The sequence below is a fragment of the Aotus nancymaae genome, unplaced genomic scaffold (assembly GCF_030222135.1).
Source record: "Aotus nancymaae isolate 86718 unplaced genomic scaffold, 86718_ANA_hifiasm-v0.15.2.pri h1tg000041l, whole genome shotgun sequence".
Taxonomy (NCBI): domain Eukaryota; kingdom Metazoa; phylum Chordata; class Mammalia; order Primates; family Aotidae; genus Aotus; species Aotus nancymaae.
The window spans coordinates 37,176,210-37,202,293 of NW_026988455.1; the positions used below are offsets into that span (position 1 = coordinate 37,176,210).

Genomic DNA, 26,084 nt, shown 5'->3' on the forward strand with positions numbered 1-26,084 from the left:
TCCCTAACTAAGGCAGTTGTGCTTTCCTTCAGCAGAAATCAGTTTACTTTCATTCATACACTTATCCTCAGCTGAAGTAGTCTTGATTGTTTCTATCCTTGTTTCCTGTCTTGTTTCTAGAATGTAGGAACTTTTATGTATTACATATAAAATGCAGATGTCTTTTTCACCCTTTTATCTACAGTACATAGAAAGTGGGACCTCACTAAATTTAATATCATGAATAAATAAATTCCAGTTCTTACACTTTTGTAGGTGACGTGGTTAAAACCCCAATAGGCCAGAGTGATGGTAGGCTGCTGTGCAGGTTTTCAGCTAGCTAACTGAAGGAATTATTTTATCAGTTATTTATTTCTTCATTTCTTAATTCAGCCAGTAAATCACTTATGTATTTCTTTGTTGTACCCTATAATCTAATATTGCATTAAGTTTTTATTCAATTATTTTCTTTGTCTTTGACAATGTGTATGATACAAAAATATAAATGAGAATACTATCAAATATAAAGTTTACTGTCTCACTTGATGCCTCAAAACAAAGTAAAGATTTCTTTAATCTGGGAAAGAGAAATATACTGCTTAAAATATTAAATTATACATTAATAGATATTTAGAGAAACATCCTTTGGGAAAATACAAACAAAATGCAGGGCTACAAACATGGATAACTAGACAGAATTTATATATCCAGAGGTTATTTCACTGAAATTGAAGATATGCTTTTAAAGGCAAGTGAAATTGAAGGTGTGTACAGACATAGAAAGAACAAAATAAATGACACTACAGAGCTCAGGAAGGCTATGTTGACTTGCATCATACTATTATTTTTTATTGAGACAGAGTCTCATTCTGTCACCCAGGCTGAAGTGCAGTGGTGCAATCTCGGCTCACTGCATCCTCTCAAGTGATTCTCCTGCCTCAGCCTCCCGAATAGTTGAGATTACAGGTGCCTGCAACCACGCTTTGCTAATTTTTGTATTTTTAGTAGTAGAGATGGGGTTTTGCCATGTTGGCCAGGCTGGTCTCCAACTCCTGACCTTCGGTGATCCACCCTCCTTGGCCTCCCAAAGTGCTGGGATTACAGGTGTGAACTGCTGCACCTGGCCTGCATCATATTATTTTTAATCTACCCCAAAAGGTAACTTAATGGAATCATCTGGAACTCTGTAATGTGGAAATAGTATAGGAGAGAAGGATGATGGGCTGAGGAAAAATTTAAAGTTTTGTAGAAGGACATAATCTTTTCTCCGAAAAATAAATGCGTTTATATTTCAGGTATTATATTAGTTGCTTTATATGCATTATCATCTCATTTCACACTTATTACATCTCTGTGAACACTGTTAGTGCCCTAACTTATATGAGATAATGGAAGCAGAGAGGTGATTTGATCCATACAAGGTTAGAGAGAAGTAAATGGCAAATATTGGGCTCAATCCTAGCCTAACCTGAAAGCCCGTTTATATTAAACACCCGAAAACAGTATCTTGTTGACTTCGTCACATTTAAATGCATCACCACTGTTTTTCCATATTTAGATGTGTAGTGCTTTGAACCAAAAAACAATTTATTCTTATTGATAGTTATTTCTTTTGTTACTACCTCCACTCTAAACGCAAATGGTTTGATTTAAAACTGAATTCCCCTTTTTCCCTAAGTAAAACCTTGAAACATTTTCAATGGAATGTTGAATTAATTATGGTATACTCTAAAAAATCTGAAACAAATAAAATAAATGAGTTCTATTCTTAGGGGTTGCCCTGGAAGGATGCCCATGGTAGACCGTTAGGTGCAAATAGTAATGTGTGGAAGTATATAATCCCTGTTTGCAGGTTCATATGCACAAGAGCATGGAAATGTGTAGCCTATACTCTTAACAGCAGTTACCCAGTTGGGTGGAGAAATCTATTATTAAGTTCATCTGTATACTCATTTGTGTATAATCTGTTACAATAGGCATAGGTTACTTTCATAATAAATAATGAGTATAAAGTAAATTTCCTCCAAATTATTTCTAAATATAACCTTCCTATGTATTTGAATAATTTTCTCAGATGATTTTATTTCTAATCTCAACCCTTTTTCCTCTTCTTTTAACCAAAGCACCACATTTTAAATTTTTTACACACTAAGCTGCCAGTTAAGATTTCCACCGAATGAAAGATTCCCCAACAAAAATAAATTTGAAAATTGTTGGTTCATGTCTTCTGATTCAATGACACACCTACTAGCCTGTCAGTAAAACTAGCTATTGAATATGGGGCATTCTTTATATATATATATATTCTCATTCATGAAATTATGTGTATTACTAATTTAAGTATCTTTAGATTAATGAGAAAGCCCAGATTGTTCTTCATTATAAGAGTCATAAACATACAATTTCATGATTAAATATGAACAAAGCTTGGTTTACTTAGTTTGAATGATCATTCTACTGACAACATAGAGAGAGATAACAGCAATTTTTAGTCCATGGCTTCAGTCATGAAATCACCAGATTACACAGAATATATTCATTTGCTGTTAGGTACCTTGAAAGAAACTTGTAGACAATGAGTTAAAACCTTATCCTATGGTTTAAAAGCCTCTAATATAGGGAGTTGAAAACTGACACAGCTAAAAAAGTGAATGTCTTAACCAAACCTGAACTATCATTCAGCTAGGAACTACCTACAAAATCAGCATATAATTTTCTCCTCGAGTCTATTTCAGAATAATTAGAAGAGAGCTTAGCTCAGTCTTCTATTAAAACCCTAACAAAATCCCACAAAGATGTGGGAAATCATTATTATTTTTCCTCCAGCGGCAACATTCTATTAATCAACAGTGCATTCCACTGTAAATATCTGAGCTAGATATTTAACCACCCTGCGGTTAGCATCATTTTTAGTAAATTAAATTTGATTCAACAACTTTTATTGAATACTCAATAGAATTCAATGCACTGTCTAGGTTTTGCAAAGCCCATAGAGATGTGTAGGGCACAAGTTCAGCTCTCTAGGAACTTGCAACTTAGTAAGGAAGACAGACTCAGAACTCACTCTGATATCAAACACAATATGATAAGAACTCTATGTAACAACAGTAAGAATACAAAGCATAGGTAGGGGCTGCTTGTATTTAATTCTAGTTTGGGCAGTGAGAAGGCTTCTGGGAAGAAGTAAACTTTTTCTAGCTGGGGCTTGATGGTCAAACAGCATTTGGCTTACAGTGGCAGGACTTGGGGATGGGGCACGGAGCTATGCAGGAAGAACAAGGAAAGCCGTCTGTGCTGATGGACAGGGGTGCAGCACGTCTGCATTATAAGGAGTAAAAGAAAGGCGGAGCAAGGAGGAGGCTAGGCCAGATTAATAATGGCCTTAAAGGAACAAGACTAAATGTATGCTTTAAATCACCCAAAGGTCTATTCAGGAATAAGAAAAAGACACTACTTCTGGTGGCGCTCTCCTCCTTTCATGATTACAAAGATTAGTATCCTTATATTCGAAATTTAATTTCAATTAGACAGGATTTCTTAAGATCTACAATTTGAAATAGACATTTTATTACATTAGATTATATGGTAAGTTTTTGGGGGGAGAGTGGTCAATTTTTTGGTATAATTAAGGAAAATAACAATGCATTATCTCTACAACTTGGTTGTAGAGATCGGGAACTAGAACACAAATAATACTGTCCTGTGTCAGAGGTGAGAGAGACTAGGGAAACTACTTAAAAAAGGGACATGCCCCGAGGGGTATCTATTAACACTACCTGGAGAGTGTTAAATACCTTCACTCAGTTTCACAGTCCTAAGAATTTATTTCTCCGAATGCAAGATTAATGTATTAATGTATTTCTTTTGAAAGAATTTAAGCACTGTAATATACCTCTGTTCTTTTCAGAAGAAACTCTCTAGCTCTTAGTTCATTGGCAGAACAGAATAACTCACAATCCCAAATGTTCACCACCTCTTTCCATTAGCCTACTGCTGGCTCAGCCTGAAAGCTCCGTCCAAGTCTCTAGACCGCGGCTAGAAACCCATAGATTCTTTGTATGAGAATCATCACCCATCCACACAGTATAAGCCTCCATGCTTTTAAAACCTACCATTCTAACGCCGTTTTCAAAGGCTTGCCGGGTGAGGGGGGCTGGTCCATCCACAGTCTTGCCATCATCATCTGGGCCCCAGCTGGCGCTGTAAATGTGAACGTGCTGGGGGTTGAAACTAACTGATTTTGCTTCAACCATGTCCGTGACATCTCCGTCCAGCATTCGCACTCCTTCAACACAGAAAGGAGAACTAGCTCATTACAGGGGCTTCACTCCACAACACTCAAATAACAGAGCTGTAGGATTCTCAGGGCAAATAATACATTTTTAATCAACACTTAAGTGAGCATATCTTCCCCCAGCAAAAGGATAATGTATACTTTGCAGGCAGTATCTTGGGGAGAAAGGATGTCACATTGCATGTAAAAGAGCAAAATTAAAAATTTTTTTTTATTCATCATTTGCTTTTTCTAAGGTTCCAGTTCTTATAACAGCTGCCACAGTCTCTACCTTCTCTTCCTTCTCTTGCATGAGTACTTGACAAAGAGATCTTCAAGCAATTCATCTTCCTTAAGCTCTTCATTGAATAACTTGTGTTCATAATTGCTATAAAACATTCTATCTAACCTTAGCAGTCATATACTATTTGGAAAGCTGCCAAGGTAGAATGGTCTTGTGTCCTCCATATTTAATTTTAGCCCCTAATCATAGATTGATGTAAACTTAATACTTCTTTTTTTGCTAAGTTATTTACGTCAAATAATAAATGAGAATAACTTCTGTGGATGTAACATTTCAAAGAATTCTCAAAGGGTTTTAGCAATGTTTAGTTATTAATCTTCATTTAAGTATATTTCTATCAAACAGATAGGAATTTACTATTAACCCTATTTTGCAAAAAGAGACACTAAGATATTCAGAAATAAATTCTATGAAAATGTCAGGCTTTCCATTTTTCCTTTTATTTTGGAGGCTCACAAAAACAACCACAACCAAACATCTAATTGTTAAGTAAACATATCTATCCTTCAGCTTAAACTAAATACCATCACTGAAACACTGTATCATTTAAAAATTATATTTTTACAGGCCAGATTTAATCCTTAGGAAAAGCTTGTCATCAGTAGGATTTTAAGTTTTTATTGGTTACCAACAAATGGGGATTAAGTAATAAAACCCCGAATCAAACAGCTTTAGATAGAGTCTATGTGGATTGAGGTGGGAATACTGGTAGAAATAAAAATATTCTTGAGGAAACTATATCTTCTTTGTGCATTAATAATGTTTAACTTTTAACTATTAAACTTGCAAACAAAAATAGAAAGAATGAAGAGTGAACATAAATATGTATTCACTACTCCATAACGGTTAACATTTTGTCTCATTTTCTTAATCCAAAAATATAAATACTAGGTTAAACTATTTTGAATTCCATGACAGATATGATCCTTCATCCTTTAAATTTTTTTTTACAAGAAATAGGGAAATAAGTCCCCATTGTCATCTAACATCTAGCCAACATTCCATTCCGCCCCACGTATCTCTAAAGACGTTGTATTTGGTTAATGTCTCTCAACTCTCTTTCTTCTACACTTTTGAATTTTTAATGGAGATGTGTGTTAACAGGAGAGGTGGAGAATGAAGGCTATGAGCAAGTTCCAATAAAAATTTTGCAATGAGGCCGGGCGCGGTGGCTCAAGCCTGTAATCCCAGCACTTTGGGAGGCCGAGGCGGGTGGATCACGAGTTCGAGAGATCGAGACCATCCCGGTCAACATTGTGAAACCCCGTCTCTATTAATATAAAAAAAAAAAAAAATTAGCTGGGCACGGTGGCGCGTGCCTGTAATCCCAGCTACTCAGGAGGCTGAGGCAGGAGAATTGCCTGAACCCAGGAGGCGGAGGTTGCGGTGAGCCGAGATCGCGCCATTGCACTCCAGGCTGGGTAACAAGAGCGAGACTCCGTCTCAAAAAAAAAAAAAAATTTGCAATGAAAATTGGAAAGTTTGTCAATGGTTTGTTTTGTGTAAATGAAAAATCCTACATGATGTTCTTGATGTACTGCGTGCTGAGTAACCACTGGTTTGTTTTCATTCAATTCGAACACTCAAAATTCATCTGCATGTCTTTTTTTAGCAAAGACAGATGAACTACTCCATCCTCTTTTATGCTTTTGTGAAAAGCATAAAATGAAACTATGTCATTGGTACAATGAGGTCTGAAATAAACACAGTAATTGCCACAAATAAGGCCTCTAGTGTTCTAAATGCCAACATAACAGTAGGATATAACACCTGAATTCAGTTTCTATGTCAATGTCATGCAATTGATGTGACGTTCACAGAAAAATGCTTGTAAATCATACTAAGAGGATGATGTTAATTTTCTAACAGAAATTTCATGAAAAAGAATTATTTTACTTTGTCAAGTTTAAAGATAAAACGCTGCTTCTTTTTCCTCATTTAACTCTAAGCCTTCATGCCTTGGGTCTGGGGTTAAATTTATTATTCGGAATGTTCTTGTTTTAGAACATTTTTGAGTCATTGCCATACATTCTTCTTTTAAAAAATACGGTTCTGTAAGCTAGGTCATTGGTTTATCTGTGAGTTCACAAGTTCATCCCCTCATTCTTTCAAAATTATTAAGATTTCTGAGTTTGTGCTGGAGAGTAATGATGAGAACCTGGGGCTGTGTGTCTGTGTATGCGAGAAACTATATCGTGGACCATAAGGGCTGACCTGGCAGCCTCTGATCTCTCTTGGGACGATGAGGGGCCTCCAGAATGCTTATCATTCTTCAGGGAATGGAGAATTTTTTCTTTGCCTCTTTTCTTTAGCTCTTTCATATGCATTGCACTTAATAAATAGCAGATGCTCCCTGCTAATTAATTACTGCTTAACAAACAATCATACTCCTAAGAATTCAGGGAGAGAAAAAGGAAAGAAAGAGGCAATGTACTATGGACTGAAATTCAAGGTAGTTTCAGAAAGCCTTATTTCTATTATTGTATACCTTAAATATCTCATGTTAGGGAAACTATATATTTATATTCCTATCCTAGAAAGAATTGCCATTTTTGTTTTTTAGTTCCAACACTCTTTCCCACTTGAAAACAAATAGTGCGTTGGCAATAAGGAGGTCAACCTAGTTCCAGGAGCTTCATTTATCTTACGACACCCATAGGAGACCCCTAGAGAACACCTTCAGGTATAATGATAAAATCATGAGGATTCATAAAATCTATGACAATGTCTTCTTCCTATGTGTGTGTGGCTGTGGCACCAGGCTGTTGCTTACAAAGATGATTACAAGTGGGAAAGTTAAGAATTTGCTTTTATCAATGCTTAAATTTACACTGCTTTGGCTGGCTCCTTATAGTAAGTATATGTATAATTGAGTTCGCACATATATGTGCCTGTGTATAGATACAATCTGAATCATTCATGGAAACAGTATCACTGCATTATGGGATTACAAAAGGATATTTTTGCCATTTATCATTTTAATTACAATTAAAGGAAACTTTTAAAAGTCTAAGCCTACAGAAAACAAAAACAAACAAAACCAAGATTTTCTACTTTAAGACAATTACAAAATGCTTCTTTCCATAGAGATATTATGGCCTAATGTTTATGTTATCAGTTCTTTCTGACCCAGGCACCAATTGTGGCATTTTGGTACAGATGTCAATGGACCCCCATCTTCACTACTAGATGACATTTTTTCAAGTCTGTTTAAAAGAAAACTGTTTACAATATTTTAGGGTTACTGCTTCAGAAGTCTTTAACTAAATATATTTAGCAGAGCGTGCTAACATGGTCATGTTGGGGCCAGCAATAGTTAAACACTATTACATAAAGATATGCCCAACCATTTCACCTCCATTTAAAAAGGATTCTGAAAGCCTGTCAGCCAAAGAGCTAACTGGCCCTCTTTTAAAAAAATTTTTTTTTAATTTTTTAAAATATATTTTATTGTACTTTAGGTTCTGGGGTACATGTGGAGATCATGCAGGATTGTTGCATAGGTACATACATGGCAATGTGGTTTGCTGTCTCCAACCCTGTCACCTATATCTGGCATTTCTCCCCATGTTATCCCTCCCCCGCAACAGACCCCAGTGTGTGATGCTCCCCTCCCTGTGTCCATGTGTTCTCATTGTTGAACATCCGCCAATGAGTGAGAACATGTGGTGTTTGATTTTCTGTTCTTGTGTCAGTTTACTGAGAATGATGGTTTCCAGGTTCATCCATGTCCCTACAAAGCACACAAACTCATCGTTTTTTTACGGCTGTAGAGTATTCCATGGTGTATATATGCCACATTTTCCCGATACTTGAGGAATCACCACACTGTCTTCCACAATGGTTGAACTAATTTACACTCCCAGCAACAGTGTAAAAGTATTCCTATTTCTCCACATCCTCTTCAGCATCTGTTGTCTCCAGATTTTTTTTTTTTTTTTTTTTTGAGACGGAGTTTCGCTCTTGTTACCCAGGCTGGAGTGCAATGGCGCGATCTCAGCTCACCGCAACCTCCGCCTCCTGGGTTCAGGCAATTCTCCTGCCTCAGCCTCCCGAGTAGCTGGGATTACAGGCACGCACCACCATGCCCAGCTAATTTTTTGTATTTTTAGTAGAGACGGGGTTTCACCATGTGGACCAGGATGGTCTCGATCTCTTGACCTTGTGATCCACCCGCCTCGGCCTCCCAAAGTGCTGGGATTACAGGTGTGAGCCACCGGTCTCCAGATTTTTTTAACTGGCACATTTCTATATGCACGTAAGTTTGTTTCCCATACCTCCGATCCTGGCGTTGAAAGCAATTCCGACTGTGCAGTGCGAGTTGTTTGCAGCCGCTGCCACTTCACCAGCACAGCGAGTCCCGTGCCTGCAGGCAGAACACACACACACTTTCTAAAGTAAGACACTCCATTCTCACAAAGTCAACACATCACTGCCACTACTCAGACTTCCGAGTGGTGAAGAAAGTACCCAGCTGTGGTGTTTCTGGAACTTCCTTCCCAAGTAGCACTTTGTCTGTCCATGGCAAACTTCTAGCACTTAATTATATTGTATGGGGTTATATTCTTGACATGCTTATTTTTTGATATCTTGCTTTCCCAACTGGAAAATCTCTTTGATGGGTTAAAGTTAGAAAAAGTTTTGTATCCCCCAAACTTCTACTGATCTGCATATGGTCACTGAATATATGTGCTACTAGATACTTGAAATATGATATCTCAATTTTTATTTTTATTTAAGCATAAGAACACTCAATTCAATTATTAGAAAACTTAAGATGGGTATGAGAATCTGCTTTTTAAACTGTAAATTTAAATACAGATCAAATATTTCCAATAACAATTTATCAGCTGAAATGGGATGTGCTTCAAATAAACACTGGATTTCAAAGATTTTGTATGCAAAAATGAAAAGACAAAATATTTTATTAATCATTGTTTTATACCAGCTACATGTTAAAATATTTTATTTAATAAAATGTTATCAACACTTATTTCACTTGTTTGTTTTTACCTTTTTACTTTTTTAAAAAAAATGTGGATGCTAGAAAATTAAAAAATTATTTATTGAAAAGCATTCTCTGTTAGTTCTTGTCACAATAATTTTGTACTTAGATTAGAGAAATCTTTTAGCTGAAAGACTATCTAAGATCTTCTTTCAAGGACAGCAGTGTTCTGTATAAAGCACAATTTACTTAGAAACGGTGGCCTAAAACTGTGTGCTGAGAAGAATTCTAGAACATGAGTGAGCCCAGAGAAAGTACGCTAAGACTGACCTCCAACGTCTACCACGCCTGCAGAAGAGTGATGTGACAGGCATTATGGTGTATCTGTCACTGCTAATAAAGTGAAATGCCCATTCCTTTCCTCATTTTTAGAGAGGAAGGCATCCAGGAGGACCAGAGATATGAAAAGATATGTCAAGAGGAGCACAGTTAGCAAAACAACGAGTAAAACTCAAGCACCCCAATCCATTTCAGTGCTTTTAATTTTACAGCACAGCTGCCTCAGACCACTACTGCCTGTGCAACTATAAACAAGTTGCTCCTTACAACTGATAGGTACACATGCAAGTTTATATAAAAGGGATACATACTGCTTTTATCACTTAGTAATATCATGCATATCTTTCTATATAAATATTAATCTATATATTACTTTAATAGTTATTCATGTCCTGCATAATTCCTTAAATTGTATACATATAAATAATATCTCTGTGTATGTGAGTGTATCTGTCTATATTTACACATACCATAAGCTTTTTAACAAGTCCTCTTTTTCTGGAACTTTGCTCAGTTATTCACTAATATTAACAAGGATACGAGGAACAATCTTGAGTACAGATAGCACTTTATGCCTTGGGACAAATTCCTAGAAGTAGAATTACTGTATCAAAGAGTACAGAATATGTTGTCAAGTTGTTAACAGCACACAAAAGTAATATAACCAAAACTCATAAAAGCTGCACAATCGAAACAATTACTACACAATGAAAACTATAAAAAAACAGATCAAAGAAACTGAAGAGAACACAAACAAATGAAAAGCTGTTCCATGCTCCTGGACTGAAAGACTTAATATTGTTAAAATGTCCATACTACCCAAAGCAATCTACAGATTCAATGCAGTCCCTATCAAAATACCGATGACATTCTTCACAGAAATAGAAAAAAAAATTCTAAAATTCATATGAAACCACAAAAGATTTCAAATAGCCAAAACAATCCCAAGCAAAATAACAAAGCTGGAAGAATCACACTACCAGAATTTAAAATGCACTAAAGTTGTAGTAACCCAAACAGCATGGTACTAGCATAGAAACAGACACACAGTCCAAAAGAACAGAATAGAGAACAAAGAAATCAATCTATGCATATACAGCCAACTCACTTTTGACAAAGATGTCAAGAACAGATATTGAGGAAAAAATAGGCTCCTCAATACATAATGCTGGGAAATCTGGATTTCCAAATATAAAAGGATGAAACTACATGCCCCCACCTCTTACTTTATATGGAAATCAAATTAAAATGTAAGACCTGAAACTATGAAACTACTAGAAGAAAATATTGAAAAAATGCTTTGGGACACTGGTCTGGGCAGAGATTTTTTTGGGTAACACCTCAAGAGCCCAGGCAACAAAAGCAAAAATAGACAAATGGGATTAGACAAAGCTAAAAAACCTTCTCCACAGCAAAGGAAACTATTAACAGAGTAAAAAGACAACTCACATAACAAGAGAAAATATCTGCAAACTCTCTGTCTTACCAGGGATTAATAAACAGAACGTATAAGTAACTCATAGCAAAAAGCCAAGTAATCCAATTTAAAAATGGGCAAATGATTTCACAAAAGAAGACATATAATTGGCCTAAGTGTATGTGAAAAAAATGTTTAACATGACTAATTACCTGGTAAATGCAAATCAGAACCACAATGAGATATCTTACCCCAGTTAAGAGGACTATTATCAAAAAGACAGAGAAGAACAAATGCTGGTGAGAATGCAGGGAGAAGAGAATACTGCTGCTGGGAATGTAAACTGGTGTGGCCACCACAGGAAACAGTAGGGAGGCTCCTCAGAAACCTAAAAACAGATCTAGCATATTATCCAGCAATCCCATAGCTGGGTGTATATCCAAAAGAAAGGAAATCAGCATACTGAAAAGACATCTGCACACCTGTGTTTACTGCAGCACTATTCACAATAGCCAAGACAGGTGTCCATCAACAGATGAATGAATGAGAAAATCTGGCATATGTACTCAATGGAATGTTAGCCAAAAAAAAAAAAAAAAAATCCTGGCCAGATGTGGTGGCTCATGTTGGTAATCCCAACACCTTGTGGGGCCAAGGCAGGAGCTTTACATGAGCTCAGGAGTTCAGAGTCAGCCTAGGCAAGATAGGAAGTGCATCTCTATAAAAATAAAAAAGAAATTAGCCAGTAGCCAGGTGTGGTGGCACACACACCTGTTGTCCTAGATACTTGGGAGGCTGAAGTGGGAGAATCACTTGAGCCTGGGAGATCAAGGCTGCAGTGAACCGTGATCATGCCACTGTACTCCAGGCTGGTTGACAGAGCAAGACCCTGTCTCAAAAAAAATCCTGACATTTTCAGCATGGATAGTACTGGAAGTAATTAAGTTAAGTGATATCAGCTAGGAGCAGAAAGACAAATACTGCATGTTCTCAGAATATGTGAAAGCTAAGAAAGCTGATCATTAAAGCAGAGTAGAATGATGATTAGCAGAGGCTGGGAAGGATAGGAGTGTGGGGATGACGAGGAGTTGGTTAATGGGTACAAAAATACAGTTAGATAGAAGGAATAAGGTCTAGTGTTCAATAGCACAATATAATCAATAGTTAACAATAGCTTATTGTGTATTTCAAAATAGCTAGAAGATTTAGAACAGTCCTAACAGAAAGAAGATAAATATTTAAGGCAATAGATAACCTAGTTATCCTGATTTGATCATTATACATTTCATGCATGTACTGAAATACCATACAGACCCCAAAATATGTACAACTATTCTGTATCAATCAAAAATATTTAACTAGAAAATATTACTATAAAAAATTAAATTTTGTGCATGGCAGACAAAAAGGCCATAAGCCAAGCTGAGTGACATATGGAGAAAATATCTGAATAAACCCTGTGTATACACACCCCGCATGTGAGTTTTTCAGTCTCTTTCACCCTGATAATTCGACATGAAAACTGTTATCTCAGTGTTCCTCCCCTCCTCCTGCCCATTATATTTGATGTTGAACATTTTTTCAACTATTTATTAGGTATTTCTGCTTCTTGCTTTGTAAATAATCTCTTCATGCCCTTTGCCCAAATTTCTTTATTTCTTTCCTGTCATATCTGTCACAAGTGTTTCCAAATTTGATATTTAGAACATACAGTCTACTTAGATCAATTTTGGGTTGTCATACACAATTTCTTTTTTATTTTTTTTTAAGAGAGGGGCTCTTGCTCTTACCACCCAGGCTGGAGTACAGTGGCTTGATCATAGCTCACTGTAACCTAAAACTCCTGGGCTCAAGCAATCGTCTCACCTCAGTCCCTTGAATAGCTGGGACTACAACCGTGTACCACCATAGCTGGTTAATTTTTAAATTTTTTTGTAGAGACAGGTTCTCACTATGTTGCTCAGGCTGATCTCCAACTTCTGGCCTCAGGTGAATCTCGCATCTTGGCTTCCCAAAGCACTGGGATTACAGACTATCTTTAGCTTTGATGTACTTGTAATTATCTTCCCTTCTGGTATTTGGTTTTATCGCTTTAATCATCAAAAAATGATCAATTTAAAACATTTTTCAAAATTTTAAAAGACTGATACATAAGAGACATACATATTTTCAGCATACATGTGATAATTTAATACCTTTATATAATTTGTAAAGCTCAATTCAGTGTAATTGGGGTATCTATCATCTTCAATATTTGTCTTTTATGTTAGAAACATTTGAATTATTCTCTTTTAGATAGAGATATATAATAGATTATTGTAAACAATAACCAATTGTAAACTATGATCAATTTTTAAAAGAAAACAATTTATTTTGGAAACTCCAAGCTCAACTATTAATTTTTCTCCCAAACCTAGCAATTATTAACTATAATCCTTCATTGGGCTTCATAAGTTATTTTGATTCAAATGTGTAATTCCTTTAATGAGACTACTGTTCTTATACTTCATCTTATCTATTATTAATTAATGCCCAGTGCTACTGAACCACAAGGGCCTCTATTTTTAAATTCAGCTCTGGTTTATTATTTGGCCCATGGGTTACTTGTAAGCATCTTTTGATATTTTAAAATGTATGTGGGTAGTTATCTTTTGATATCAATAATGATCTGATTAAATTGTGATAAAATAATATAATTTCTATGAACCAATTCTTTGGATTTTGTGAGATTCACCCAACGGCCAAGTCTGTGATTATTGTTAATAAATGTTCTATGTGGTTGAAAAATGATGTTTATTCTCCAATTATTCTTTATGTGTCCATCATATCAGGCTTGTTTATTACATTGTGGGTTTATTAATATGCTTTGCAGTTTTATCAATTTTGCTTTACTTAGAATGGAATTATTAATCTTCCTAGTGAAACACACCATTTATAAATATGTAGTAACACTGAATGGCTCTTGCAGTTAAAAAAAGATATTTAGTGACTAATTTGTATATATATACTGTACTTTCAAATACTCTATGTTCATATTAATTATGTCTCTTATAAACAGAATATAATTTGGTCTTTTCTGAAACTAGACTATCAATGAGTCTCTAACTAGAGGGCAAGACCATTTATAGTAACTATGTTTATTAATTTATTCATGTTTATTTCTGTATCTTTTTTCCCTATACCAGCTTGGTTGTTATTCACTCTATTATTTAGTGATAATCCTAGGTATTTGATCACAAATACATAACAATACAAAGTCTAAAGTTATCAAGCCTCTCTTCCCAAACACCACAGACTTTAGACTGATTTAACTATGATTACTCATCTGTTTTACCCATGTACGAGCTTCCTACGATTATAGTAATACCCTGGAATTTCTAACCCTAGAAATTAATTAGTTACTACTTTGAACAGTGTTTGCCTAGATTTACAAATACAGTTGACCTTGGAGAGCACAGAACTTCCTGGGTCCACTTGTATATGGATTTTCTTAAACCCCTGCCCGCCCTGAGACTACAAAACCAACCCTTTTTCTTCCTCCTCAGCCTATTCAATATGAAGGTGATGAGGATGCAGACTTTTATGATGATCTATTTTCACTTAATGAATACTAAAATAATTTTCTTTTATGGTTCTCTTAACATTTTCTTTTCTCTGCCTTGTTTAATTGTAAGAATATAGTATATATGTAACATACAAAATATGTGTTAATTGGTTGTTTATGTTTATCAGTAAGGTTTCCAGTCAACAGTAACTATTAGTAGTTAAGTCTGGGGGAAGTTAAAAGTTATATGCAGATTTTCAGCTGCACGGAATGGAGTCAGCTTGCCCAATTCCTGAGTTGTTCAAGGGTCAAATGGACATTCTTTGCTCTGCTTCTTTTTGTGCTCACACTTCCCTCTTGGATCACTGATTTCTTTCTGAAGAACATTTCATAAATATTCTGGGCATTTATTCTATAAATGTGAAAAGACCTTTCAGAGTCTCGGTTCTTGAAAGTCTTCAGAAAATGATGTTTTACTTTTCTTAAAAAATGACTACACTGGGTAGAGTTTTAGAGTAAATCCACTTGGAAAGTGGCATTCCACTGTCTTCTAGCTTGCATTGTTTCTGGTAAGAAACCAGGTATTTGGCAATCTATTTTTCTCTGGATGCTTTTCTATTTGAATTTTTTTTAATCCTGTAGGATAAAACATTTTTAAAATTTAAAAATCTCTCTCATTTTTTGAAGTTCCTTTTCAAATCTGCCTGGTTAAAAAATTTCTTTCTAGGAATTCTTAAACCTGTATCTTTAAAGTCTAATTCCTCAGAATTCTCAGCTATACTCTCTGAAAACTGCCTTTCTTTCTCTAGTTCCTTTTTTCAAAGTCCTAATGAAGCATACATCAGACATTTTCACACCATCTTAATGGTTGCTCTCTCCTTCAGACTCCCATCACCTTCTCTCTCTGGGTTGTAGTCTACGTAACTTGCTCAATTCTATATTTCACTTACGCTACCTTCAGTCATGACTATTCTGCTATTTAATGTACTCACTGCATTATTCACTCAGATTATTATATGTTTCTTTTCTTTTCTTTTTCTGTCTGTGTGGAGGGATGGGGGTGGGTCCCCCAAGTTGCCCAGGTTGGCCTCAAACTCTGGGGCTCGAGTGATCCTCCTATCTCAGCTTCCCAAGTAGCTGGGACTACAGGTGTGCGCTACCATGCCTGGCTTAAAAGTTTCTTTTTTGAAGTTTCTTTTCAAATCTGCCTGGTTAATTCTGATAATCTCTTTTGATTTAAAAACTTAAAAAAAATTCTTTATACCTATATCGTATCCTGTATGTAATAATTCCAAAATTGTGAATTTAATCCCACTGTTGTGTCTGCTGCCCTTCTGTTTTCATGTTAATTTTTTTTCCCATGTAGCTCATGAATTTTCCATTTAGAGGTCATGTTGCTTGAGCTTTTATCTCTGTGAATTTTTTGAGGCTTGAAGGGGAAGCTTCTTGATCCAAAGAAGATTTAAATTTGCCACTGTCATATAGTTGGAGGTAAACCAACAAGGACCTGTTCAACCACATTTAAAATCTGGGCCATACAGGTAACATGAATTACAGGCATAAATCCTGTGAGGATGTTATTAATTCATATACACAGTGTAGTTGTTTGTTTATCCTCTTGTCTCATCTATTACCCAGGTTGAGAAAGTCAAATATGTCCTCTATCATACTGTGTGTAGGTTTTGTTTTTCCCATAAAGTACTGTAGATGGTCTGTCAGGGGTTCTGTTTTACGCAGAATCTCACTCACCCAGTGAACCAACGCCCTGAGCTTATTAAAATGTAGCTCCAGGCTAGCTGAGGTTGGTTGCTCACTCTTGAAAATGCATGTATCTGCCTAGTCTTATAGCTTTGAACTTTCTCAAATAAATTCTCTTGGTGTCCCACCAACTCAACCTTACACTAAAAAGTCCCTTAAAGTCGGGGATGGTTGCTCATGTCTGTAATCCTTGCACTTTGTTGGGGCCAAGGTGGGAAGATCACTTGAGCCCAGGAGTTGGAGACTAGCCTAAGCAACATGCCGAGACCCTGTCTCTACAAAAAACACAAAAATTAGCTGGGCATAGTGTTAAGTGCCTGTAGTCCCACTTACTCGGGAGGCTGAGGCTGGAGGATCACTTGAGCCCAGGAGTTCATAGATGCAGTAAGCTGTATTTGTGCTACTGCACTGCAGCCTGGGTAACAGTGAGAACCTGTCTCAAAAAAAAAAAAAAAGTTGATTGAATACTTTCCTGAGTTTTAAATGTACTATACTAGGAAAGATGTAATTGCATATTTATTCTACCATATTATTAAAATATGGAAGAGCTAACTTGGTTCTGTAGTCCTAAAATGTAACAAAGCCCTGCACAGGTTACATGCATCGTTAATATGTAGTGAATGTTCCTGAGTGAATAACGTAGTGACTATTTCCTTATAAAGGGCTTCTTGTAAAGATTTCTGTACATTGCTTTCCACCATATTATATGAACCACTTTTGGGAAAGAGTGAAATTATATGAGCTGAACCTTCACTCTACTGCTGATATATATGCATTATGTAACAGTTAAATAATATATTGTAGCATACTGTAATTGATGGTCCAAATGGTTAGTTCAATTACATTTAAATCACCCTAGCCCATTCTCTTCAGATAACAATGATCACTACCCCAAGAAAAGTATCAGTTATTTTACATTTTTATATCTTAGTTGGACTCAGTGTTTTCATATGAATTTAAAACAAATTATAGAGCAATAAATATCATCATGATCTGTTTGAAGTTCAAGTATATGAACAAGATTTATTTTTTTAATTCCCACAGAATTATATGGGTGGTCAGCAAGAGGTATGTTTGTGATGTTGGTTAAATATAAAAGTTATAAAAACAAAAGTCTATGTTTCAGATGTGTTTTTGTTCAGAGACCACAGAGTATGAGCATTTAGAATATTTTCAGCATAGGGAGAAAACTTTAGTAGATTTTAGTCCAGAAAACAATATATTCATTATATTATACTCTAACATACACACACCTACACTTTACTAGCAAATTCTCTTGTAATAAATACTTATTGGAAAATTAGTCATCTGTTGAGCTCTCTTGCATATGCCATGCCCACAATATTACTAAATGCATATTTTCCTAGACTTCCAGAAGACAACCCATTATGTAAATTATAATTGATCTATGGACCAATGACTTAAAAGAAATTGGATGTTATCTAAAATAAATTGCCTGTAGACAAAGTAATAATTTAAAAAATGCTTTCTTACTGCATCCCTTCTGATTCTCTTAAGGATATTGCCATTGTTGTCAAAGCCCTAGTAAGCATGAAACATTGTGTTACATAATTTTTACCTCAATAAACCATTTTAACTCTTAAAGAGAATCTTGACTTAAAGATCACGCCCACCTTTGTTCTACTGCCTTTCTTATCAAATTTTATCATCTACCACTAACAATAAACCGCTGTAATTAAAGGTCTCAAGTTTTAACTGGGATACCTTATTGAAAAGCTGGAAAATCAGATGAGAAAGTGCCTGTTAATTTCTGTATATCATGAACACATACAAATTAGGCGAAGTGAATGTGGGGCATTCATGGGGTCACTGTGTCTTGCTAAATGGGGAGATGCTGCCTTCACTTCTCCTTTTGCTCCCTCATCACATGGCTTTGTGAACTTTTTTTCTCCATATCAGTTAATGTGGATGGAAACATTAACTTATTTGAGGTTTCACCCCAGATCTGAAGACAAGATGTGAGTGAGCTCAGGAAGAATCAGAGATACCAGGTCACACACAGGGGGTCTCCCTTTACCCTTGACATTGCATTGCTTGACAGTCACAATCATACTTGTAGGTTCTCAAGCAATGACAAGCTGTAGAAAGGTGACTTTATATTTCATTCCTTTCTTGGAACAAACATCTTCAGGTGTTCGTTGGATTCTGTCTACTTTCACCGTTGGTATTCCCTTCTGACATCTAGGGTGTCCATTCTTTCTTGCAGGTCTTTAATTTTGCATGAATCTAAGCAAAAACCACTTAGGTCTATTTCAAAAGCCGTTTAGAAGGGGGGAGGAGAGCCAGAAATAGGGATCTGTTCTCCAGCATATTGCACAAAATTGACGTTTCTGACTGGTCATCCTATTACCACCTCCTGCTTATACCAAACTCTGTACTGCTCAAAGTACTTTTGCCTCATTTGATTCTCACATCAACCCTGTAAAGTAAGCAAAATAGATATTATTTCTCTCATTTCACAAATGAGAAAATTCAGTTGAAGGGTCACTGGAAGATATATAATGTGGCGGGGCAAGGACTAGACCGGGGTATCCTAGGTCCTTGTATAATGACTTTCCACCATTCTGCTAAGACTCACAGAGACCTACATTCTTAAGGCTTTGAATGATTGCCAAGATCTCATAGCTCCTTTATCTGCTACCCTACTTTTTGCCTACTATCAATGCTCTGTGAGGTAGCGGTGACTATATTCTTCATTAGTATTGATGACAGGATACTGGATAGTATATTTCACTGAACCTCCATGATATATTTTTCAACTTAATTACAAGAAGAAAATACTAAGAATCTTAAAAATGAAACTTAAGAATGGAAAGTAGCTGAAAAAGCTTATCAAAAGTTTACCAAAACATATTTGGAAAAAAATAAATTAAAACATTTAAGAAGTAAAAAGAAATCATATAGTCTATTTGTGGTGATTAGTTTTTGTGACTCAATGGTGATAATAGCTTCTGAAGTACTTGTAATTACATGAAGTCCATGAGGCCTTAAAAACATTAAATTTTTTCTTATGGGGTAAGAGAGTCAGGAAAACTTGTTCAAAATAACAAACAAATAGATACATAAATTAATACAAGATTATGTTCAGAGACCTTTTGATAATCTAGTACCGAAATAATCTTAAGCTTGAACTTATAAATTATGATGGTTTTTATATTTAGCAATAGAGATTCCTAATCTTCCTTTTGGCTATTGGGAATAATGTACAATATTTTAAGAAATTATTAAAAGTTAGCATTCATCAATTGCTCCAACATCTGACAGATATGTTGTAGGCAAGGAAAAAAATGAAAAGTAAATTTCATAGTATTGAGTAATAGATCACTACTGATAATTAACATTAGATATATCAAATGTATATAACTAGCAAGTTTTTAAAAGCAAGAAAATATTTCTTATGGTGAGTTAAAGGTATTGTCAGTCTGACACACACATATACACACACAAGTATGTAAAAACCAGTGAAATCTGAATCAGGCCTGTAAATTGTATTAATGTCAGTTCACTGACTTTGATATCGTACTAGAATTACATAAGCTGTTACCATCACGGGAAACTAAGTAAATACCTCTATACTATTTTTGCAAATTTCTGCAAGTTTATAATGTTTTCTCAAAAACAGTATTTTTTAAAAAAATTATAGGTTTGAAGAATTGGTAGTTACTTATAAGACTGGTTGTAATTCAAGATTTCAGTCAGAGTACAAATAATATTGACAATAACATCAAAATAAATAAAACTCAAGTGGTCAATATACTGCTTTAGAAGTGTTTTCTTAGCTCTGTCATGTTGCCTCTTCCTTATCCTTCCCTGCCTAGATCTTTGATATCTTTTCTCTGCCCCAGCTGAGGAAAATAGCTTATTCATTGTTAACTGAAAGAACATGAAAAATTACACTGGTCCATGTCTAAAGAAATGAATAAGTAGCTTGTTTTATCAGAAAATGTAATTCTTCACCTCACTTTTGTTGCCTTCTCAAATATAAGGTTTCATGGAATGATGAAGTATAGTAACAACCCGAGGCAGGGTTATAACAGTTTAGCTATGTCCCCACCCAAACCTCACCTTGAATTGTAGCTCACATAATTCTCACATGTCGTGGGAGGGACCTGTTGGGAGGTGAATAATCGGGGTGGGTTTTTCCCATGCTGTTCTTGTTACAGTGAATAAGTATTATGAGATCTGTTGGTTTTATAAAGGGCAGTTTCCCTGTACATGCTCTCTTGCCTGACACAAAGTAAAACATGCCTTTGCTCCTCCTTGCCTTCTGCCACGACTGTGAGGCCACCTATTAAACCTCTTTTTCTTTTGAAATTACCAATCTCAAGTATGTCGTTATTAGCAGCATGAGAACAGACTAATATAGTAAACTGGTACTGGGTAGTGGGATGCTGCGGTAAAGATAACCAAAACTGTGGAAGTGACTTTGGAACTGGATAGCAGGCAGAGGTTGGAACAGTTTATAGGTCTCAGAAGAAGACAAGAAAATGTGGGAAAGTTTGGAACTTCTTAGAGACTTGGAGGACTCAGAAGACAGGAAGATGTGGGAAAGTTTGGAACTTCCTAGAAACTTACTGAATGGCTTTGACCAAAATGCTGATAGAGATACGGACAATAAAGTTCAGCCTGAGGTGGTCTCAGATGAAGATAAGGAACTTCTTGAGAACTGGAGCAAAGGGGACTCTTGTTATGCTTTAACAAAGAAACTGCAGCATTTTGCTCCTGCCCTAGAGATGCATGGAACTTTGATTTTGAGAGAGATGATTTAGGGTATCTGGTCTAAGATGATCTAAGGTATCTTAGAAGAAATTTCTAAGCAACAAAGCATTCAAGAGAAAGCAGAGGATAAAAGTTTGGAAAATTTGCAGTAGCCTGTTGATGCAACAGAAAAGGAAAACCCATTTTCTGGGGAGAAATTCAAGCCACTGCAGAAATTTTCATAAGTAACAAGAAGCCAGATGTTTGGGAACCTCCACCTAGATTTCAGAGGATATATGGAAACACCTGGATGTCCAGGCTAAAGTTGGCTGCAGGGGCAGAACCCTCATGGAGAACCACTGCCAGGGCAGTGCAGAAGGGAAATCTGGGGTGGGAGCCCCCACACAAGAGGGTCCCCAATGTGGAACTACCTAGTGGAGCTGTAAGAAGAGGGCCATCGTCCGCCTGACCCCAGAATGGTAAATCCACTGACCAGCTTGCACCATTTGCCAGGAAAAGCTGCAGACACTCAATGCCAGCCCATGAAAGCCTCCAGGAAGGGGGCTGTACCCTGCAAAGCCAAAGAGGCAGAGCTGTCTAAGGTCATGGGAGCCCACCTCTTGCATTAGTATTACCTAGATGTGACACATGGAGTCAAAGGATATCATTTTGGAGCTTTAAGATTTGACTGCCCTGCCAGATTTGAGACTTGCATGGGACCCGTAGCCCCTTCATTTTGGTCAATTTACCCCATTTGAAATGGTTGTATTTACCCAATGTCTGTGACCCCATTGTATCTAGGAAGTAACTAACTTGCTTTTAAATTTACAGGCTCATAAGTGGTAGGGACTTGCTTTGTGTCAGATGAAACTTTGGACTATGGACTTTTGAGTTAATGCTGAAATGAGGTAAGACTTTGGAGGACTGTTGGGAAGGCATGACTGGTTTTGAAATGTGGGGACATGAGAGATTTGGGAGGGGCCAGGGACAGAATCATATGGTTTGGCTGTGTCCCTACCCAAATCTCATCTTGAATTGTAGCTGCCATAATCCCCACGTGCCGTGGGAGGAACCCTGTTGGGAGGTAAGTGAATCATGGGGGTGGGTTTTTCCCATGCTGTTCTCATAATAGTGAATAAGTCTCATGAGAGCTGAGGGTTTTATAAAGGGCAGTTTGCCTGGACATGCTGTCTTGCCTGTTGCCATGTAAGACATGCCTTTACTCCTCCTCACCTCTCCCATGATTGTGAGGGCTTCCCAGCCATGTGGAACTGTGAGTTTTTCCACTTTTTCTTTATAAATTATCCACTTTTTCTTTATAAATTATCCAGTCTTGGGTATATCTTTATTGGCAGCATGAGCACAGACTAATACACAGGGTTTAAGTGTGTATGTATGCTTATCGTCTGACCAAGACGCTAAGCATCTCCTTACCAACATTTCTTCTCACCTGTATCTTGGGGATCAACAACAAGGCCATAGGGTATGAGAGTTCCCTGTTGATGAAATATACTAATCATGACAATGAAATGCAACCCCTCGTCTTGTCTCCCTGGTTAGTACTCCAGATTTACCCTGGTTCTTCTTTCTGCTTTGAATGATTCATTTTCGACGTGTTAGTTGAGTTTGTTGCCATGTCTATCTGTAGCCCCTAGTGATGCAAGATGATTTTCCTTCCGCACTGGGCCTATTAGGACTCCTAAATCCTGCTCTTCAAGCTTTCTAACTCTATCAGAGGGTTTTGTTTATTATTTTGAGACTTAGATACACTAGTGTTTACTCCATGTGGTTGGAGCTTTGGGAGCAGCCTGTCTCATTTTCCACCACAAATGGAGGACTGGGAAATTGTCTCCTTTACTTCTTGACAATCAATATACAGAAAGTAGTCATCCTTGCTGATTCACTTTAGGTCTGTTCTTAGTGTGCTGGGAGCCAGTGTTTTCTCTTAAATGTTCACAAATGTGAATCTGGAGCATCTAAATCTTCCTTGAAATTGGATCAGTCAATGTGATGCCTGTTTTTTTGTTTTGTTTTGTTTATTGGACATCTGCTCAATTAAGTATTACATATGATATCAGAAAATAAAAATATAACACTTTCTCTTTAAGTAAGTATTGAACTGTCAGAAATGCTGTTTTCATTTTCCTGGAAAATACCAAAGTACCACTTAAGAAATATTTTCGTTAACAATATTAATTCTCTTCTCCTTCCCTCTTTCCTTTCTCAAGTTCAGATACTTCACATACTATGTCTTACGTGCTTCTGGAGTATGGGCGTACAAAGCTTAATAATGCAGGGCTGTGGTGCTCACAGTCTTGGCGGGGAATATTCTGAGTAAAGAATTAACAAAACCTTTTTTCCTCATCTTTGGAAAAATTACTTTGGTTTAACTTTCTAGCTCTGGTCTCCCTGATATCTGATAAATGTGAGATGTCAGCCACTAAGCAATGCTGCTTACAGTAAAAATGAACCCTGGTTGGTGAATTACCATGAACTGGAAGATCTGTGACCAGGACTATAAATAAGTGATGGGGAGTCTTAGCATTGGGCTTCTGAGATTAGACCCCTAGAAATGGAGTGTGGCCTTCTTTGCATGGCCCTGGAAGTTACATTCATAGGCTATTGCAAAAAATCTGTTTCTTGTGAGCATGGGGCTTTTAAGGTAAAGTGACTGTCATACCCCCCATCCTCCATATGGCTCATTCTTCACAACTGTGGTGTCACTTGGGAGGCAGTAAGACAGGGGAGGAGCAGAAAATTGTTCTGGAACTGCTGATCACTCTTGGTGAAGATATGCGCCAGATACTATCCTATTAGCACATTATGTTTCTATCCTGGACGGACAGAATAATTACCTCCGGTGATCAAATGAGTTCTATTAATTTGACTAAATAATGGAACCTAAAACAACTGACAGGGGCATTACAAGACTTACGCAAATAATTGTGGTACATGTTAATCGAGGTTTATGTACAAGGTGTTACAAGAGTTTCTGCTTCAGTTGTTCGGTCTGGGATTGGTGCTTGTAAAAATTCTTAGTTTGCAATCAAAACAACTTCCTCCTCCTTACACCTGAACTGATTTTCCTGTAATTTCACATCATAATTAAAAGAAAATTTTATAATTAGAACTCAGTAAAGCATGAAATATGAAGTATACACTGAGTGTATATGCTAAGAGACTACAAAACATCTATAAAGATAACAAAAGAAATAATGACGTGTATCAAATTATAATTTTGTTTTTTGTGGCCTATTTCTTTCCATGTATTTATTTTTGAAATGTACACTGAAATCAATCTCATGTAAATATTTCTGAAGTAGCAAAGCAAGACACCAGCCTAGCAGAATGTACCCTAAACAATGTTTCAACTTTACCAGTACTCCTGCATACAGGTAAAATCCAATTTTATGAATATTATTATATAGCCCTACTTAACTATATTTAATGAGACTACTTCCACCTTCTGACTCATAATTAATTTACTTCTCTGAAGTATTCATTCAGCAAATATCTACCAAGTACCAACTACCTGATAAGAATGGGATTATTCACTAAGGATTAACAGTGAGAAAAAAAGATATGATACAACATAGTTTTAATAAATTCTGTTGGCCAGAAAATCCTGAATCATAGACAATAATTTATAAGTCTATATTTCACAATAAATGTATTTAATGGATCTGCTTTTATTAAAATATACTATTCAATACTAGTAAAACAGGCCAAAAATACTTGTTTTCCTCAAAAATCTGTTAATGATTGATTGATAAGGAAAGATGATATTATAAATGTCTGACTTCACTCTGCTCAGGACTGTTTTCTGATCATGAGAAAACTGTGAAAACACTTCTGAAAATAGGAGCCTTCCTTTGCAGGGAGAAAGGGTTGACAATAGGTGACTATTACATAATCCTGTTTGACTGGAATACAGGTAAACAATGGCCATGAAATTCTGATCCAAGGGCTCCTTGGTGTTATTAAATTTCTTCTGCAATACACTTCAGGGTGTGAGAAGGTCGGTGGAGCTTTGTCCCAGGGTTACACTGCACTCTGCACAGGGGGTGCTGAAGTACAGATAAGCAGCCCTAATGCCGTCTATTCACTGAGCTCCGTGTTACCATTTCAAATTAGCTACACCAAGTAACTGCCTGCCCTTCTGTTTACTGACAGCTATTCCTGGTTCTTTTTGCAGAGTTCATCAGGGCCATTTCCACATACATTGGGAGGCTATCAACATTATGGAAGTACTAACCCAAGAGTTAAAGAATGCTTCCTTTCAAAATATAATTTATTATAATCCCTAATGATCAATTCAGTATTTTAGCATATACATCATATTTCATTTAGAAATAACTTATGGGATGGGTTTTTATTATGATGGTATTTGCATGAGCTTATGAACAGGAATTGCCAAATATTTTCTGCAATGGGCCAAGTAGTAAATATTTTAGGCTTTATGGGGACACATGCAGGCTCTGACATGTCGCCTTTTTTCTTTTTTTTTAACCCTTTGAAAACATAAAAACTGCTCTCCGGTAGAGGGTGACTGGGTAGATTTGGCCCCCAATCTGTAGTGTGCCTATCTCTACTTTCTAGTCTTAAGGATAAATATGATCATAGCCATTTACGTCATCTTCAGTACCAAAAAACACATGCTTCTGCCTTTTCTACCTCCACTTGATATGATTTTATATTGATATGGAATGCTGCTGTATGTAAACCAATAAACTCAATAAATACATGATTCATATCTACTGAAATAATAATTTCCATTTGAAAGAAAATTTGCAATTTAGACATCAA

At 36.4% G+C, this 26,084-nt stretch overlaps 1 protein-coding gene across 3 annotated transcripts in view; it reads right to left on the bottom strand.

The window, feature by feature from the left end:
• The window catches only part of PCSK5 (proprotein convertase subtilisin/kexin type 5), a 472,843-nt gene that overhangs the window by 293,179 nt on the left and 153,580 nt on the right, over positions 1 to 26,084 (bottom strand). For all 3 annotated transcript variants that reach the window (XM_064361641.1, XM_064361640.1, XM_021669251.2), the window contains exons 6-7: positions 8,834 to 8,922; positions 4,092 to 4,264 (exon numbers count right to left, since the gene is read on the bottom strand). In XM_064361641.1, coding sequence (XP_064217711.1) covers positions 4,092 to 4,264; positions 8,834 to 8,922 — 262 coding nt within the window. The remainder of the gene's footprint in view (positions 1 to 4,091; positions 4,265 to 8,833; positions 8,923 to 26,084) is intronic.